Source organism: Ovis canadensis, chromosome 16 (assembly GCF_042477335.2).
Source record: "Ovis canadensis isolate MfBH-ARS-UI-01 breed Bighorn chromosome 16, ARS-UI_OviCan_v2, whole genome shotgun sequence".
Classification (NCBI taxonomy): domain Eukaryota; kingdom Metazoa; phylum Chordata; class Mammalia; order Artiodactyla; family Bovidae; genus Ovis; species Ovis canadensis.
This window is the reverse complement of record NC_091260.1, coordinates 39,233,745-39,254,132: the sequence shown is the minus strand read 5'-3', so window position 1 is coordinate 39,254,132 and position 20,388 is coordinate 39,233,745. Positions and strand designations below refer to the sequence as shown.

At 39.9% G+C, this 20,388-nt stretch overlaps 1 protein-coding gene across 1 annotated transcript in view; it reads left to right on the top strand.

Annotated features, from left to right (window-relative positions):
* Window positions 1-20,388, top strand: part of ITGA1 (integrin subunit alpha 1) — a 165,845-nt gene that overhangs the window by 75,339 nt on the left and 70,118 nt on the right. The window contains exons 4-8 of the mRNA XM_069556562.1: window positions 93-181; window positions 302-413; window positions 1,320-1,447; window positions 14,807-14,955; window positions 18,793-18,943. Coding sequence (XP_069412663.1) covers window positions 93-181; window positions 302-413; window positions 1,320-1,447; window positions 14,807-14,955; window positions 18,793-18,943 — 629 coding nt within the window. The remainder of the gene's footprint in view (window positions 1-92; window positions 182-301; window positions 414-1,319; window positions 1,448-14,806; window positions 14,956-18,792; window positions 18,944-20,388) is intronic.

Genomic DNA, 20,388 nt, shown 5'->3' with positions numbered 1-20,388 from the left:
ATGATATGAAGAAAGCAAACAGAAGGTTTTTATGAGAAGACACTTAATTTTACTTTGTTTTCCACTCTCATAAAAGTTTCTTCTATTTTTAGTTAATACATCAATTCCCAATGTCACAGAAGTAAAGGAGAACATGACATTTGGATCAACTTTAGTCACCAACCCAAAAGGAGGGTTTCTGGTAAGAAAAGGAAGAGTAATGATGGATAATGAACTAGGAATTCTATGATCATAAATCTTCATAAAAATCTGTTATGTAATTTTTAATCTAATGGTTTTAATTTTTTAAATTTTTTAAAAGGCATGTGGGCCCTTGTATGCCTATCGATGTGGACATTTGCATTACACAACTGGAATCTGTTCTGATGTCAGCCCCACATTTCAAGTCGTGAACTCCATTGCCCCTGTACAAGGTACAGATTTTATGCAGTATTTTTTCAATGTTTAAAAAGTGTAAGCAATGGATGAGATATATGTATACACAGGAGCATACCAAAAAGCTTGAAGTATTTTCTTGGCTACCAGCATTACCAATTTAGGTAAATGTTTGCTTTGCCAATATATAACCAAACCTCACTGCTATTTTTGGGACTGATATTAGTGTAAGTAACCTTTACAGAGTCATATTTAATCATCATAGCTAAAGCTGTCACATTGTTTTTATTTAAAGGGTGAATTTCTTTGAAGAAGATAAACTCATTTGAAATACACATGGAATGAGAACTGTATACAGAATTAATATTGAAAAAATTTCCAAAGATAACTCATACAGTGTTGATTAAAATTAAGTAGAGATGTATTTTACTTGATGTGAATCCCAAACCAATTGTTACTGAATGCAGTGAATATTTATCACCTTTACTTTTTATTTAAAAGACTCTTTTTTTTTTCTGGTTTTAAAAGTAACGTGTCCATTTTGTAGAACATCATCTTTTTTAAAAAACATTTATTTATGTGTTTATTTTATGTACTTACTTTGGACTGTGCTGGGTCTTCGTTGCTTCATGCGGGCTTTCTCTGGCTGTGGCAAGTGGGAGCTACTCTCTAGTTGTGGTGGGTGGGCTCTGCTTCAGTAGTTGCAGAATGAGGGCTCAGTAGTTTTGGCTCATTGGCTTAGCTGCTCTGTGGCATGTGGGATCTTCCCGGACCAGGGATTGAACCCGTCCCCTGCATTGCAAGGCAAATTCTTAACCACTGGACCACCAGGGAAGCCCTGAAGAACATCATCTTCCAAAATGAGCTTCTTTCAACCATGAAACCATTGCATATTCCTCTAAAGACAGATGCCAGATGTGCATGACTGACTATTTTTCTTGCAGAATGTAGCACTCAGCTAGACATAGTCATCGTGCTGGATGGTTCTAACAGCATTTACCCCTGGGAAAGTGTTACAGCTTTTTTAAATGACCTTCTTAAAAGAATGGATATTGGTCCTAAACAGACACAGGTACGTGACTTCATGTTTTGATTTCTGTTGTCCTTAAGATACATATGCAGAGATTTTTAATAAGATTATATTCGGAATACAAATTCATCAATAAAGCTGAAATTCAGGATGAACTTTTTATTCCATATAAAATTGCCTGCTCTGACATACCTGAATTTAAACTGCTAATCACAGCTCTCCTCTCTCGTACCACATTCCCAACAATGAGCTTTCTCCCTTCCACTTGTTTTATCCATCCTGTTTTACCTTCTTATCCATTCTTTCTTTCCAAAAACTAATGACAGTCTTGGAGTATTTTTGTGTTAGTCGCTAAGTTGGGTCTGACTCTTTTGTGACCCTATGGACTGTAACCCACCAGGTTCCTCTGTCCATGGAGTTCTTCTGGCAAGAATATTGGATTGGGTAGCCATTTCCTTCTCCAGGGAATTTTCCTGACCCAGGGATTGAACCTGGGTCTTTTGCATTGCAGGCAGATTCTTTACTGTCTGAGCCACCAGGGACCCTTGGGGAAAAAATGGAGTATTTTAAAAATCTGTAGTATTTGGGGGTCATCTGAATATTTGATTTTACTTTTACATTGATCTATTTCACTGTAAAAATTTTATTTCTTTGTAGCAATTTGTGAAAATTAGTGCAGCTGTGACATGGTTGAAGTTGCTCCACAACTTTAGGAAGAAAACCTACAAGGCTATTTTAGAGGAATAATCACTGCTTCAGTGAGGACTGGTGCCTGCAACTCAGTTTTGTAAACAGCTAACAATCAATTGCTTATATGCTCAACGAACTCTGCTGCAGTTCTGATGTTTCCATCTATGACAGCTATAATTAATTTTACATTTCAGTCATGAGAGTCCCAATAGAAGAGCTGTTCTGTCCAGCACCATTTGAATTCCAGCCTGCCAGAGTGGGCTTCGTGGAGTTATATGTCTCTCTGGGAGGGAACAGTGGCTCCATTCAGAGGAATGGGGGTGAACCCTGGGGTCCAGATGCTACCAATGAATGGAAGGGACACACGCTTGCTGAGAAGAGTCAGGCCACATTTCCTCAGTTCCAGGACCCCAGTCCACAAAGAGAAAGGTTTCAGAATGCAGCCCTATGCACTGGGTCATTTGTGGTACCTTCAGATTTCACTCAAGGGAACCTGCTTCCTACTGAGGGAGGAGCTACTTAAGTTGCTGAGTTTTCATGTGGTATTTTGCTTGCATCGTTCATGGTGGAGTTTAGCCAGACTCATTCATTCCTTTATTTGGGGGTTTCTCCTGAGGGTTTACTATGCACTAGGCTCTGTGTGAGGGTTTGGATAATCATGGAAAAACAGACAGACACTGCCACTGCCTTCGTGGAGCTTCTGTATAACAATGTTTCTCCAAGTGTGGCTCATGGAATTCCCACTTCTGAATCCCAGAGGTACTTGGATTGTACCCCAGACTTTAACAATCAGAATCTCTGAGAGTGAGGCTACAGAGCCTACATTTTAAGTAAGCAACCCACATAATTTTTAACAGGTTAAAGCTGAGAAACCATGGACTAATGAATTATTGTGTTGATATGTGAGTGTCTGTACTTACTGCATGCTCCAGATTACGGGGACCTCAAGACTGAAGCCTTTAAATCTCTTTTTATCCTGTCAGTGGTCAGCCCAGTGCTTTGCTGGACTTTTTTAGTGGCCCTTTAATGAGCACCTGTTGAATAAGTGTATGTATCATACTGAATGCATTTTTGCATTTTTCTCTGATAGATGAACATTTAATGAGACTTTTTCATTAGCTGGCATTTTAATAGTCTTCTAAGTATATTATTTATATGTTGGGTTTTAGTGTTTATATTTCAGTGATTTCTAATCTTTTTCTATGTTGGCTTAAGCTGTATTAATGACTAGTTTCATAAGTAATTCTCTAAACAAAAGGGTTTGAGAAGGACATTCACTAAGCCATCACTTTTGCCAAACTCTATTTAATAGGATTTTAAGTACAGTATATTTAAATGCTCTTTAAAGTTTGATCTTCCTTTAGTGCAGTCAGATAAGAAATTCATCCATAGTAATTTAAAAAGATACTTTCATTTCAAAGAAATGTATACTAAAAAGTATGCTTTTGTTTCATGTGGTCTTACAGTAATTCTCTCTAAAAACAAACAATTTGCTTTAGCAATCATTTTTTCTCCTGGTTGGTTGCTAACATAATTTAAATAGTTTTTTTGTCTTCAGTTTTTTGTTTTTTGTTTTTTTCCTTTTCATTTGAAGCACCCAATCCTGCCCTAAGATTCGCAGAATTAGCTTCTGAAATTTTCCCTCCCCCTTACTTGGCCTCCCTATCTCTCCATTCCTGAAAGGGGAAGCTACAAAAATGAATTTTGAGAGGTATTACCCAGAAGAAGTTGCAAAACTGAAAAGTTAAGAGCTAGATACGGGACTCAGATTCCTCATCCATATCAAGGGTATAAAGGCACTAAAAATAGAGTTGGCCAAATTTGTGAAGAGGGTCCCTATAGAAAGAGCCTGGTGAGAAAGGCTTTGGTGGGATCATACAGTGAGCTTGGGAAAGCTGGGACACACAACTGCTGAGTGCCTGACTCCTACACTAAAGGGCAAGATATATCTGGCTGCTGACAAGCAAGTCACAATGCTAGAATTAGCCTCACACCTAAAGTTGTCAGTACAAATAACATATGTTTCTCATAGCTTGTCATGGAGTCATTTTTGCTCCTGTCCATAGAATCACCTGGAAGTGAGTGGAAGCCTCTGCACAGAACAGCTGACGCTGTCCCCAATTCCTAGGGATCACAGTAGTGAGATGCATTCACTCAGGTGAGGATGCAGGTGAAGGGAAATCTCCAAAGAGCCCACTAAAAAGGTAATACCTGTTATTAGAACCTGATCCATCTTGGATCGGCACCAGTAGAATTTCAGTGCCCTTTATTTATTTATTTTGCCTCCCTCTGTCCATGTCAGAAATTATAGTTAGCATTCTAAGGGGTGGGAGCAGACAAACAGAGAAACAGCCAGTCATGCCCCTTCTTCAACTACATGCTTCTCTCCTCCCTTAAAAGGAAGAGGAGAGAAGATATAATTATAAATCAACTTGATGTTTTGTCTTGGTTTTGTTTTAATGTAGATTGAACCATATGAAATTGTTGCTATTTGATCATGTTTTTAACTTTTTATTTTATACTGGAGTATGGCTGATAACAATGTTGTGACAGTTTCAGGTACACGGCAAAAGGACCCAGTCATACATATACATGTATCCACTCTCCTCAAGCCATTTGATCATTTTTGACTTACAAATACAGCAATTTCATGTTGTACAGCCTAAATTAAAATATAGAGCTTTTTTAAAGACATTTTAAAACTAAAAATAAGAAAAGCCATAAGACATTTATTTTTCCATCCAATGAGAACAGAAGAATTTAACCCTAAATAAGTTTTATAGGGATCATGGGCCCCCCAAAATTTACATTCTAATTATACCTTGTGAGTTCCTGTTTGTTATATTAATTACAGTTATTCACTCGATCAAGGTCGGGTATTATGGCCTACTTTCTACAGTCATAGATTTTTCATGTAGTAATTGCAATTATTGGAAAGTAGTCTCAAAGATATGAACCATTTCTGGAAGTAATTTTCTCCTCCACAAAAAAAAAAAAAAGGAAGGAAGGAAGAAAGGGAGGGAAGAAAATAAATTTTAAAACTTGTGTTAAAGTTTCCATATGACAATTAGTATACATTAGGAAAATGCAATGCAAATGACAAAAACATCAACCCTAAATAGTTACTCGAAATTTCTCCCATGTCTCTGTGTGGTCCCATTAAGACTTTTGCAAACATAGTCAAGGAACTTTTGCAAGCCAAATTTTTATCGAAGACAGAGTAAAGGCTATAAAATCACCTTTTAAAAAAACACCTATAAAAACAAACCTGAAGCACTCTGAGCTTGCCATAAAAGATATGATGGTATAAACATTATGGAGGTCTTATTGATCCTCGATACCTAAACATAACATTGCTTTTAATAATAAATGAGAATGATATAAATATGCCATATACAAGTGCATTACCCTAAATAAAACCAGTAAATTGTGAGGCTTGATATAAAAGTGAAATATACTAATGGAACAATGTCTAGATTGTTCCCATCAAGAGTGAAGCATAACATTAAACCAGGCAAAATGAAAGGGGGAAATTAATTAAATTTTAGGAATATTATTTATCTTTCTTTTTACTATACATTTTATGGCCGCTTCCTAGGAGCCTTAAATATGAGGGCTGATGCATTGTTTTGAGGTCTAAGAAGGCTGTCTGAGGCGTGCAGCCAAACCCTGGTCTCTCAGGTTGTACTGTGAATGAGGTGAATCTCTTTCTCTAGCCTCCTTGTCTCAGCTGTCCCCTATCTCCATCCATCACTCATCTGAATTACTTTTCTCATGTAAAGTTCAGATCATGACATTTCCCTGGATAAAAATCTCCTGTCTCCTATCTGTCTGCTGGATAATACTCAAGCTCTCCAGTGAATTATAAGTCACTTGTCACCTGCTGCTGTGCACTGCCTCCTTCTCTTCTTGCCCTGCAGTCACTCCTGCCTTGGCCTTCCCTAAACACATTGCTCTGTGTTCACAGGATTCTCTCTGCCTGGGAAGCCCTTCTCCACCCCAGTCCCCATGTGCTAGGCGAACCTCTGAGACTCAATTCAAATATGACTTTCTCTATGGCTATTCCACCCAAAACTCCCTTCCCCTCCACATCCCCACAGCATTTGCACACCATTAATCAACTGCTCTCCTCACTCAGAAGCATCGCTTTTTGTTTCATGATTCTATCTCTCCTGGTGGAATGTGAATTCCACAATGACAGTGTTGTGCATTAATCCTTCTATTTACAGATTACAGTTCAGAGTTTGTGCATTGCCTAGCAAATAGGAGGCAAGTCATTTATGTTGGAAAAATGTAATTTCTGGAATTTTTAAATTTCTCTTTGTGTTAAAAATCATTATTGTAGTGACCACCATCTCTCACTCTGCCACTCAGCTTCATGAAGTCATTGAGCTAGAAGAGACTTGATTGTGGGAGCTCTCCCCTGCCAAGACACTGATATACATTGTGTTTTTGTGGTTGTTCAGATGCTCAGTCATGTCCAACTTATTGTGACCCCATGGACTGCAGCACACCAGGCTACCCTGTCTTCACCATCTCCCAGAGCTTGCTCAAACTCATGTCCATTGAGTCAGTGATGCCATCCAACCATCTCATCCTCTGTCATCCCCTTCTCCTCCTGCTTCAACCTTTCCCAGCATCAGGGTCTTTTCTAATGAGTCAGCTCTTTGCATTAGGTGGCCAAAGTATTGGAACTTCAGCTTCAGCATCAGTCCTTCCAATGAATATTCAGGACTGATTTCCTTTAAGATTGACTGGTAAGATCTCCTTGCTGTCCAAAGAACTCTCAAGAGTCTTCTCCAATACCACAGTTCAAAAGCATCAGTTCTTCAGCACTCAACTTTCTTTATGGTTCAACTCTCACGTTCATACATGACTACTGAAAAAACCATAGCTTTGACTAGATGGACCTTTGGTGACAAAGTAATGTCTCTCTTTTTTAATATGCTGTCTAGGTTGGTCATAGCTTTTCTTCCAAGGAGCGAGCATCTTTTAATTTCATGGCTGCAGTCACCATCTGTCAGTGTTTCCATTGTTTTCCCTTCTATTTGCCATAAAGTGATGGGACCAGATGCCATGATCTTCCTTTTTTGAATGTTCAGTTTTAAGCCAGCTTTTTATCTCTCCTTTTTCACCTTCATCAAAAGGCTCTTTAATTCCTCCACATTTTCTGCTATAAGGGTGGTGTTATCTGCATATCTGAGGTTATTGATATTTCTCCCTGCAGTCTTGATTCCAGCTTTGCTTCATCTAGCATTTTGCATGATGTACTCTGCATATAAGTTAAATAAACAGAGTGACAATATACAGCCTTGACATACTCCTTTCTCAGTTTGGAACCAGTCTGTTGTTTTATGCCTGATTCTAACTGTTGCTTCTTGACCTGCATAAGGGTTTCTCAGGAAGTAGATAAGGTGGTCTGGTATTCCCATCTCTTTAAGAATTTTCCACAATTTGTCGTGATCCACACAATCCAAGGCTTTTGCATAGTCAGTGAAGCAAATATTTTTCTGGAATTCTCTTGCTTTTTCAATGATCCAGCGGATGTTGGCAATTTGATCTCTGGTTCCTCTGCCTTTTCTAAATCCAGCTTGAATATCTAGGAGTTCTTGGTTCATTCACATACTGTTGACCCCTGGCCTGGAGAATTTTGAGCATTACTTTGCTATCATGTGAAATGAGTGCAATTGTGTGATAGTTTGAATATTCTTTGAACATTGTGTTTTAGGCTTTTCTTTTCAGGTGTTCAACACATGTAGCCCCATCCACCTCTGGTCTCAATTTCTCCCATAGTCTTCCCCCTCTTAACACCTTCTAGCCTCATATTTTTGAGTATGAGTCAATTTCATTGCATCACCTTCCATCAAGCAAGAGACCAACTAAAGACCTATCATATAACCAACTTTACTGTGTTTCTAAGAATTCATTTCATTTACCTGTGAGCCAGTCCTGTTCATATGCCTCTCCGTAGAGACAAAGGTTAAGCCCAGTTTCAGTTAACATGGTCTCAGAATGGTTTGTGTTGACAGTTAACTTGAATTCATACTCTAATTAATTACAGTAGAAGCATGTTGTAAGGCAGGGCTTTTGCACTGTAGTTTGGTAAAAGAAAACATAAAATGACCAGACCCAAAGACTGAGGACTTACTATGTAAAGCAGTTGTACATCCTGCAAACACACAGAAAACTTTATGGTGCTTCCCTGTCATTATTCCCCTAAAGAGGCCACTGATTAGATAGTATTAACTGCTGAATGAAAGCCCAGAAACTAAACTCATGCTGGGCATTACAATTTAGGCACTGGTGTTATAACTCTAACTTAACAATACAAGGTAACAGTAGAATTCTAAAGGAGGAGATAATCCCATTCCTTCATAACTCCTTGATGTAGTATATATAATAACTACTTTAAACATTTCTCTTTCTTAAACTCTCTTGTCATTCCTTTGTGACTTTTTATGAGAAAAAATAGTAATTTTTGTGATTTTTAACAGCATCATTCCTTCCATATTCCTCACGTTCACTTCCCTTCTTGCTCTACTCTTAAAAGAAAGGAAGCCATTTGGATAATTCATTTTAATTCAGCAGATGTTTACAAAGTATCTTATTGATCAAGTGTATAGCAATATAGATAACAAACTCTAAAACTTTGTCCCTAATCCTGAAAAACTTCCAACTTAAAGTCAAGGCCTATATTTGGAAAACTGCAATGCATGACTGTTTGCTAAGTCACTTCAGTCATGTCCAACTCTTTGTGACCCCATGGACTGTAGCCCACCAGGCTCCTCTGTCCATGGGATTTCCCAGGCAAGAATACTGGAATGGGTTTCCATTTCCTTCTCCAGGGATCTTCCCACCCAGGGATTGAACCTGCATCTCTTCTGTCTACCTGCATTGGCAGGTGAGTTCCTTACTGCTAGCACCACCTGGGAAGCAATCCATGACAGTGTGACATAAATATAACAGGCATGAATGAAGCAGAACAATGAATTGATCTTTATAAGCAGGTAATTCACAATTTGAATAAAATAATATTTTCCAAGCTATGTTGTTTGAGATGTGGAACATGTTCCACATAAAAAATAAATTCCCTTAATTAAGAATAAAATACATCAGGTCTTCCAATTTGTGATTCACAATGCTGTTTTCATATTAAAAACTCTGAGAGCACTTTCAGAATAATCCACTTTTGTCAGTGCAGAGCAATTCAGGAGTAAGGGAAAGCCTTGCTCTTTTATGTTATTTGAAATTTGTGGTCTTTTTCACTTGCAACAGAGGGAGGCAGACAGACAGAGACAGAAAAACTGTTAAACTTTGTTTTAATGATTGCTTTCTGAAAGTATGTGATTATGGACTTTAAAAAAAATTGTACCTAGCAACTTAGAAAGTTAGTATTCCCAGTTTGGGGTTTATCTGAGTCATGAATGTAAATTTTAATGTGAAGTGGGAGGTCCTAAGTGTTCCTCTTGCTCATGTAGCAGGATTCTCAGCCAGTTGTGTGCCTAATTTATGCTATAGTGAATCAACTTGCAATTATAACTACTTAATCAAGAAGTTCAAACTATATCTCCCCAGAAGCTAAATGTGTCCCTGACAGTTGTCTCTGAAAAGTAACTGTTCCTCTATTGTTACTCATCCCTCACTTTGGAAGAGTTTATTGCTGGGGTTTACCTGGCAGTCCAGTGGTTAAAACTTCACCTTCCAATGCAGGGGGTGTGGGTTTGATCCCTTGGTGAGGACCTAAGATCCCCCATACCTAGCAGCCAAAAAAGAACCTCATAGAAAACAGGACAGCGTTGTAACAGATTCCATAAGACTTTTAAAATGGTCCATATCAAAAATCTTTTTAAAAAATAATCTAATTTTACTGTCTTCACCCACTTATCTTATACTGATGCCATAGGCTGCTCTTCCCATTCTCCCTTAAAGAAGGCCCACAGCTAACCCAGACGTGCCTTTTAGCTGCCGTCTCTGCCTACTTTTTTTTCATTTAGTAAGAATGCCTAGAATCGTTCTCTCTTTACTACTCCTCTCCAGTTCTCTGCTTAGCTCCATCCTCTGGGAGGGTCTGTATTGGACCATTCCAATACAATTGGAATGGTACGGTCTGTATCTGACCAATTATGTGGTCTGTATTGGACCATTCCAAAACAATTGGCTGCTTCAAGTCAAACATGATGATTATTGGTTTTTTATCTTTTTCTTCAATTTCTGCCATGATTTAAATGTCTTTAATGATCATCCTTGACAGATCTTCCAGGCTCAAGACTGCTTTGCTGTCTCCCATTCTACTTTTATAACTAGCTGTCTGTTCTTGACCTGGGCAGCTTGTTTAGGAAGCTGGATCCTCCTTCCCTGAGGGCTGATCTGTGAGACAATAAATGTGCTGTGATTCTCTCTTCTATTCATTCCCTCACCATGTGTGTTCATCACTTTTTCTCTCATTGTTTAATTCTCATATTTATTTGACTTGGTTATATATGAGCCTATACCCATTATGCTAGTACAGATCTGTTTCACCTGCAGTAAGTTTATAAACTAAGCTGGAATTGAAATCACTCCTGTTAAAGTGAGTCTCACACAAAGCACTACATACATTTAGTGATGTGACTATTTTCCTGTGATTAAAATTAATAAATGGCACCCTTTTCTGAGGAAAACACAGCAGAAACCTTATTCTATCTCATTCCTAAGAAAATAAGACCCCCCGTATCATCCAGAGACCTACACTGAATGTCATTCTCCTGAGATGTGAGTTCCCACTGCCAACTCTACTAATTTCCCACGCTTCTTCATAGCTCTCTTTTTCTGCTTATCATTATTTCCCTCCTGTCTCAGTCTTCTACTTGCCTATGTGAAGTGGTACACTCATCTAGGAAGAATGCTTGAGGGTCAACTGTGAGCAAAGCAAAATAGTGGTCCAGGATAAGAGAATACCAACAGCTATGACGCAGTCCTGCTCTTTACCCCTGCCTGCCCCTTCCGAACTTTAATGTCGTTGAGAGATAAATCATGTGTTCAAAAGCTGGGAAGAATGCAGTGCTCACAGGAGCAGCACAGACAAGTTTGCTTCAGAGTTTGGAGAAAGGGAAGATCACTATGGACTCTCTTGGCAACGAGGTGGACAGAGTTGCATAGAAAGTGAAACTTGAATCTTACCAAATGGGTAGGACTTAGCTTAGTTGCAAGGATACAGACGGGCATTTGTTCTGGGTAGAATCTGGAAGATGAGGATGACGAGAGAAGGTAGGGCCAGATGGTTGGGTGGCTGAAACTCAGTGGGGGAAAACTGAATTTTAACCTATAGGCCTAGTATTTCAAGAAGCAGCTTGAAGTTGTATCTATTTTCTATTTTAATTAGAATTACAGTCCTCTTTTAAAGTATATTTCAAAGTCATTGATGTAGGCAATGAAGAGTTATTGGAGTTTTTGAATAACGAAGGCATGTGATAAGAGCAGACTCTTAACACAGTTCATCTACCGTCACTATGTAGAAGGATCTGAAGACAGTGGAAATGCAGGGAAGGAGGTCAACAGTGTAGAGCCCATGACTGCCATGGTCCAGGTTCAAGGCAGTCAGCGATGTCTGACCTGGGCTGAAGGAAGAATGCAGAAGTGTAGATAATAACTGCCCTAGATCCAATCCCCCAGACGCAAACTCTGAGAGCAGGAGTCAAGTGACAGCAGTTTACAAAGGAAGTGCTTCCAAAGGAAAATAGGAAGGGATTTGGGGGAACAAAACAGAGCAGCCATGGAGGGCAAGCAAGCATGTGGCCTCAGGTGAAGCTGAGGCCTCAGCTGGGTCTGGAAGGGGCCCCAGGTTAAGTCAAGGGGCCAATCCTGCATTGCCAGCACTCAGGCCTTGCCTGTGGAGCAGAGCAAGGGATGAGGCGGGAGAAAACTCCAGATACTGCTGCCTCTTGGGACCTGTGGGGCAAAGCAGCTCCAGCAGTCCAAGGACAGTCATCTGATGAAAGTCTCAGGTACAGCTGTGAGAAGCAAAGTGTCCACAAAGGGTGAGGGAATGAGTCTTTACAAGTTCTCTTAGATCCCAACATTTACAGAAGAATGAGCTTATAAAAGTGAGATATATGTTAAGTAGACAGAGAGATCAAGAGATAGATAGGATAGATATAAGACATAAAACATTGATATCTGACTTACCAAGCTGTTTTCCCAATTTTCCCCAATAATACAATAGCTCATAGTATGTTCTCTAAGATATGAAAAGTATGTTGTAAATGTTAAGTGTTACATCATAAAGCAGCCTTATTTAGTTGGCATGATTTCCTTCTCTTCTCACGTGAACTCCTCCCCATGTGCAAAGGAGATGCTGTCTTTTTCCTGAGGAGTTAGCACCTTATCACCAGAATTTGACTGAAGGGAGCACACTCACTGTTAAAAAGTACTGGATTGTTGGGCAGTCCTGTGTGCAACCTCATTTGAGATTCATGAGCAAAGCTTTAAAGTGAAACCAGTCTACGAGGTATGTGGTTTTTGTCTAACAGCATTCAGTGTCACAGGATCACTCATAGAGGAGATATTTGGACTTAACCACAGTTGGAAGTTAGCCAAATTAGTTAATGCAGGGGGCAAAAGGCTAAAGGAGATAAATGTTTGCAAGTAAATGATTATGGTAATAGATCATGGAATCTAGGTTGGATACAAAAATAAAGTAACATATATGAATTAATTGGAAGTCTTAATGTGGTCAAGGAATTGATGAATTAGATATACTAGGTAAATGAGCCAAAGTTAATGGTCAGAGAGAAGAACACTTGACACTGAGATTGAGGTGCTGCAATTTTTCCAGATGACAAGGTCAAGGCAAAGACCTTGGAAGCAGATGACAGGTGAGCTAGAGGAAAAGATTACTAAAGCCAAGGAAGTTAAATAAGCAAGAGACCAGGGTGTTTGATAGAGTCATCCAAGTAGTAAAATATCTAAGAATAATAACAGGAGTGACAGTTTTCAAAGTTCTTTGGTCTCCTGCTTAATCAAATCTAAACGAAGAGAAATAAAAACAAAACCAACTCTGTAAGACGCCCTGGATGAATGAGCAGTTAACTTCTACAGCAACACAGCTCTGCCCAACTAAATCCTAGTACTTTTCAATAACTTCTGTTCACCATGGGACCGTAAATTAGGCACAATGATTATATCTAAATAACAAAATAATTTTACTTACACTGAGCATTTAGACACACAAAGACAATGGCAAAGCTACATGGTTTTCCTTAATAATTATTCAGTATTTTCCTGGATTCCTGGTTAAAAGCTGTTAGGGTCATTGGGAAAGTAATTTAAAGTCTATTCAAAGTTGGTGGCTCAGTGGTAAAGAACCCACCTGCCAATATGGGAGACGTGGCTTCCATCCCTGATCCAGGATGATTCCACATACAGCAGAGCAACGAGCCCCATGTTCCACATCTGCTGAGCCTGTGCTCTGGAGCCTGGGAGCTGCAGCTGCTGAAGCCCACATACCCTGGAGCCTGTGCTCCTCGCCAGGAGAAGCCACCACTGTGAGAACCCACATACCCCCATCTATCACAGCTAGAGGAAAGCCCTTGCAGCAATGAAGACCCAGCACAGTCAGAAATTTTTTTAAAAAATTATTTTCAGAAAAAGACAGTTCTTTGGGTAAAGAATTATCTGAGTCCCTAATTTGTGGGTAGGAAGGTCAAACAAAGAGTAACTTTAGGCACAGTTCTTGATATAGGTTAGTTTATTGGTTCACACCAACCTTCAAAGGAGGGTGCAGAAAAGGGATTGAGAAAATGGGCAAGGGGAAGTGAATCAGTTGCACTTAACCTTCAAAGTCTTTTTAGTTCACGGTGGCTTTGCAGTTAACTGCTTGCATTACCCACCTGTGGGAAAGAAGGAATGAAAGGAGGATGGCAGTAAGGGAGAGAGAAGACAGAGAACGAGAAAGGGAAGGGCTAATTTTGGAGCCATGAAGCTATAGCTGAGCTACTTGAAACAGGAAGCACACATGTGTCCTTGCCAAAAGCATCTCTGATCATTCATCCAACTTCATCTCGCTCCCCTCTTTCCTCCTAGCTCGGTCCAGATTCATTGACTTCATTTCTATTCCCAGAGCATCTACCTCTTTGCCATCTCAGTTTCTTCCCAGGCACAGTTCCTTTACTGCAGACCCCATCCACCCTCACGCTTGCCATCCAGGACGGGCCTCCACCCTCCTAGCATATATCTTTTAAGTCTCAAATATCAGTTCTGAAAGGGCTTCCCTGAGCCCCCCTTTTAAATTACGCTTCTAGGTTATACTTGCCAGTAAGAGCTTTTCTGTTAGTACAGCCTTTTTCACAGTTTGCAGGTGAAGCTGTGTTTGAATAATTCTTGTGTTTAATCTCTCTCTCTCCCTCTAGTTTAGAAGCTCCATGAAGGCAGAGACCTTATCAGTTTCATGTTCTATCTCAAAGCCTGCCAGAGTCATTCAGTAAACACTGTTGAAGAGAGAAACCAATCATTTGAGAGGTTTAATAAAGCCCTCTCATTTGTGTCCTTTGGGATATGAATGTTCACAGATGGCAATGCTTATTGCTGTCAAAGTAGAAGGATTTATGTACTGGTAGAGTTTTAAACCCTTCAGAAAGGCTAACTTGTATTATTACATCTGATCCATGTGTTTAAACTGTAGACAATTAAAACGGAAGTCGGCTAGATAGATAACACAGTGACTTGGTATTTCAGGTTGGAATTGTACAGTATGGAGAAAATGTAACTCATGAGTTCAACCTCAATAAGTACTCATCGACAGAAGAGGTGCTTGTTGCAGCAAAAGGAATAGTCCAGAGAGGTGGCCGGCAGACCATGACAGCCCTCGGAATAGACACAGCAAGGTATGTGTGTTCAGACACTCAGTTGTGTCCAACTATTTGCTGACTGTAGCCTGCCAGGCTCCTCCGTCTGTGGGATTCTCCAGGCAAGAATACTGGAGTGGGGTGCCATTTCCTTCTCCAGGGGACCTTCCCAACCAGATCTCAGGGATTGAATCCTAGTCTCAGGTCTCCTGCATTGCAGGCGGATTCTTTACCACTAGCACCACCTGGCAATGGCACCCCACTCCAGTACTCTTGCCTGGAAAATCCCATGGATGGAAGAGTCCGGTAGGCTGTCGTCCATGGGGTCACTAAGAGTCGGACACGACTGAGCAACTTCACTTTCACTTTTCACTTTCATGCATTGGAGAAGGAAATGGCAACCCACTCCAGTGTTCTTGCCTGGAGAATCCCAGGGATGCGGGAGCCTGGTGGGCTGCCATCTATGGGGTCGCACAAAGTCGGACACGACTGAAGCGACTTAGCAGCAGCAGCAGCAACACAGATTTAAATTTACAAATGTAGGGTTGTTGAAGCTCTCAAATAAGAGTTTTTAAGAAGGCAAATTAAACATCTTATTTGAAACATTTTCAGTGAAAAGGTTGAAAAGGGGAAAGGATTTCATCATTGGTACCCTCTCTTTTCCTTCCTCACTTTTCTTCCCTCACTTTCCCCAAATTCCTTTCCTCCCTTCTGCAGTCTCCTCCATGGAGCACACATAATCCATTCTGGCTGAGTTGCATTCTACAAGAATCTACAGAATTGTCCTTTCCTTACAGTGCAGAGCATCCTCTTTTCTGTTTTTCTGATCCCACTCAGCTCTTTTGCTTATTCCTCCCCCTTAATCACCATGAAAGCTTCCGAACAAAAACTAAACAGTACCAAAATCACAGGAAATCTAATGAGCAGTATGACTAATGTTAAGGATCCTTCTCTTAAGAGCCTTCAACTTCTGGACTCTCACCTGCCTCTGAAAAACCCATCCTCTCATTCTACCTGCCAGTTAAGATCCATGTTCTAAGAGGGCTAAAATGGTTAATATGGATACTCCAAAGAATGGATTTGATCTTCAAAAATTTTAAATTTCATGTTCTACTTCCCACTCATAAATGTTACAAAAGCATGTGGTTATAGTTAATATGGGGCTCGTGAGAAAAATAACCACAAACAGATGGGGTAAGTTTACATTTACCTGCCCATAGGATCACCAGTTTGCATGCACAAAAGTGTACTTGTTTAGGTGTGCTGAGTGCGCATTCTTAAATAATTGACTAAATGTGGCTGTACATTCAAAGTAAATCAAACTGTTCTTTGAAACTCTGAGCCTATAGGGAGCTGTGTCCTCCAAAGGAAACCACTTGAGAATGAATATTCATCTTTGAAAACTCACTGACAAATATTCTGACTGCATTTGCTCCTGCATAAATACCACTCTAAATACCATGTCCCTATATGGCTTTTGCCTCTGTGTTTTCACAGAGGGTCTAGCTGTGGGACATAGAGTTGATTGAGTTTTGTATATAAATAAAACTCCATAATGATATTGCTAAGTACTCTTCTTATACATTAGTTTTGCATGTTTAATTGTTCTTTATTCCTTTCAGGCAGGATCAGTTCAAACAGTATTTCTAAATATTTAGAATCCTTACTTCCATTTTCAGTGTTTCCTAGTTAAACATATTTTTGTGTCCCCTTATCCCTACCCCAAATTGTCTTTCTTTCCGTTGCTTCACATTATTCACTCATAAAGCCTGGATTCTCCTGTCCCAAAGAAAGGGATTCTCTTGGGGTATATTAATGTATAAAACCATGCAGACTGTTCAATGCTTACTTTAAAGAGAGAATAATGGATTGTGGTAAATGGGGGTCAAACACAATTTGCAGGAGATATTTGAAACATAAAGGGTATACACATGAGCTCTGCCTCTGCTACCCATAGAAAGCCAGTCCTGGTTTCAGAGCTACCAGATTTTCTTTAAGGAACGTCTTTTAATCATCACCTTCAGCTGATGTTCATTCAGTTATAGCCTTGATCTTCAAGAGAGTCAGGAGACTTTGGAAATCTTCTAAGATAATGGTCCCCAGCCTTTTCAGCACGAGGGACTGGTTTTATGGAAAACAATTTTCCACAGACTGGGCAGGAGGAAGATGGTTTCAGGGTCACTCAAGTGCATTACATTTATTGTGCACCTTATTTCTGTTATTATTATATTAGCTCCACCTTGTATCATCAAGCATTTGATCCTGGAGCCTGGGGACACCTGCTGAAAAGGAATCAGAACTGTAAACAGGATTGATATCTCATCATATCCATGTCCAGATTTCATTTAAAGACTAGACTTTAACATCTATTTTTCACCTTTATACATAGAAAGAAGTAAAAAATCTGTTTGGTATAGAGGGCAGAGATACACAGTTCCCCAGTGGTCAATATTAAAAAAAAAAAAAAAAAAAGCTTCTTTTTCTGTTTTGAAAATTGTAGGAAAAATTGAAAATTAAAAAAAAATAGTACAACAAAATTCTATGTACACATCAAACAAAATCAACAGTTCTTAACATCTTGTCATATTTGCTGTAAGTCCTTTTAAAGGGAAAACAAGACAGATGACATTGTTTTGCTCGCATCACCAGAATCCTCTCTCCCTCCTCACAAGATACCTGCTACTGTACATCTACCGTATATCTACAGTAGAACTAAAGTTTACCGTGGCAAACCATTGGGAGGTTAAAACCAGAGGTGTTTCTTTGATGTATTCCAAATTGCAGCTGTTTGTCCTCGTGACCAAAGTGAAATATTTATCTTTCTTTTGTTTCTTATTTTCTTTTGACCAAAGTAAAATATTTAAATAGACTATTCAGTACAATGATTGGTACATTTTATACCAAAATCTAAAAAAGTATTATATGAAATCCATTCATTGTTTTAGTCCTAAGTAAAGTGTACTCTTCTTGTGCAAGACTCCAGAGGGGAATGTGAAGTGAGTAAAAGAAATTAATAAAGGGAAAGTGTGCCTCTTTGTGTGTGTGTGCACACGCAGAAGATACAAAGCAAACAAAAATTGTCAGTTTCCCCTATCTTCCATCACTTTCCATAAATACTTGTTGAATTAAATCAAAATTCCTTTTTTGAAGTTAGCGCAACATTTCCTTTCTCTCCATACCACCTCCTCCTACCTCATCCCCAGCAGCCTTTGTCCTCAAACTTAATTCAGACCAAACCTTTCATAGCTAGCCAAACCCTCTTTGCCCCATGAACCCAACTCTGTCACTGACTCAGACCACTGCCATCTGCAGTCTAATTCCTAATTACCCCATATCCAAGTGCACTCTCAAGCACTCATAGCCATGCTGATACTCCGTTTTCTTCCACACCCACTCTGTAGCTCAGAAGATGGCCACACTCTTCTGTGAATGTCAGACTAGGTGTGGGAAGTGAGAGCTAAAGCAAAAGCTTCTGCCAAAAGCAGACAGAAAGAGGACTGTCAAGTGAGACAAGGAGTGTTTACAGAGAAAGGTGGGGCTAGGAGAGTATTGAAAATCTGACCTTCTCTAAACCTTCTGTATGCTCCAGTCAACACCTTCCCTTTGAAATTTCCAAAAAATGAAGGACTGCTGCCTTTTGGATAAACAAAATATCCCACAAGGGATAAATGGTGATTAGCAAAATGGTAACCTCTCCATCATCTGGAATAAATCTCAACCTATTACAAACAATGAGCATCACGGCTCCTGGCTTGAACAATGGGAGTCAGTGTTAATGGGCTCCCTGGAGCTGGTAGTGTTTCCATTTTGTTGATCACTTTGCCTAAACTTGGGCTGATGTTTGAACTGCTCCTCTTTTGTCTGTGATTATTTCAGGAAAGAGGCTTTCACTGAAGCCCGGGGTGCCCGAAGAGGGGTTAAAAAAGTCATGGTGATTGTGACGGATGGCGAGTCCCATGACAACCACCGGCTGAATAAGGTCATCCAGGACTGTGAGGATGAAAGCATTCAGCGGTTTTCCATAGCTGTAAGTACGGGGCTAGAGATGGCTTTCGGGCTCTGGTGTGTGCATATCGTGATTATTTTATGAGAGTTATGCAAGCAAGGCTGGAAAACAGAAGTGTCTCCATTTGGAAGTAAACTCTGTGGAGGCAGGATTAGGACTTGCCCCTTTTGTGCCTTCAACATAGTGTCCGACAACTGGAGGCTCAGCAAACAATCACTGCAGGAGAGGAAGGGAGAAAATGAGGAGGGCTGAGGAGGGAGAAGGGAGAAAATGCATAAGAAGAAGCAAGCGAGGGAGGGAGAGAGAAAGAAAGTGACAGAAATGGGGAGGGGAAAGAGGAAGAGAAAGGGAAAAGATGGAGGGATGGATGGAGAACATATGCCTTCAGCCTTGGGGAAGGGGGGTTTCTTAAATTGATTTTTTTTTTAATAGAGAAGGAAAGATTTCAGAACTCTAAAAGTTCAACCAAAATTGCTTTTCAACAAAATCCTTTTTATTTATAGTTCAGTTCATTCAGTTCAGTGGCTCAGTCGTGTCCAACTCTTTGTAACCCTGTGGACAGCAGCATGCCAGGCTTTCCTGTGCGTCACCAACTCCCAGTAACAGCTATTACCCACAATTTGTTTTTCAGCATTTAGTCAGTGATATTTCCCTTTTTCCGTTCAAAAGTGTGAACAGTGAAAGACACCCCAGCCAACTGTAGGTAGGGAAGAAAGAGAGATTCATCCTTGATGAAGCCCCAGAACACACAATTGAGTCACTGCTTCCCTGAGGCAAGGTGCCTATTTCTTATTTTATAACCAAGGTGATAGGTTATAAACAGTTGCAACATTTTCTTTTTCATGTAGGGTATAAGATTTTTTTAAAAAATACAACATTCCATCATTTCTCACTCCTCTTGTTGTTACTTCTTTAAGTTATCATTTGCCAATTATTATTCAACCCATCATTACCTCTCCTGCTACTGCTGCTGTAGCCACGCATTCCAGGAAACAGGCTCACTCAGGACAATGCAGACAGTTGGGTGCAGTTTATTACACCATCGGCCCAAGGCAGAGTCTCCTCTTAGCCAAGGACCCCAGCCAGTTTTTGTGAAAACCTTATATACCCTAAGTGTACGTGCCCAAACCCACCTCCCCAGATTCCCTGAAACTAGTCTGAACAAAGGAAGGGAAAGATAGAATCAAAGTTAACCCGTGATTCATACGCTTTAAGCCTAGGTAGTTAACAGTGGACAATTATCAATAGGCCTGTGGTCATACCCCAATAAGCATAATAGAATTTATGATTCTATTTGGTTGCACAGATAATTAGGGTATTCTTTTAGGCAATGAAGAGTCTAGGTATGAGCCCTGGGGTTCCATCCAGGGGGCCTGGTTTTCCAGTTGGTATGTCATTTCCATAGATACTGGGCATATAGCTCAAAGTCCACAGTCCAGCCCAATATGGAGTCCTGCTTTCAAGAT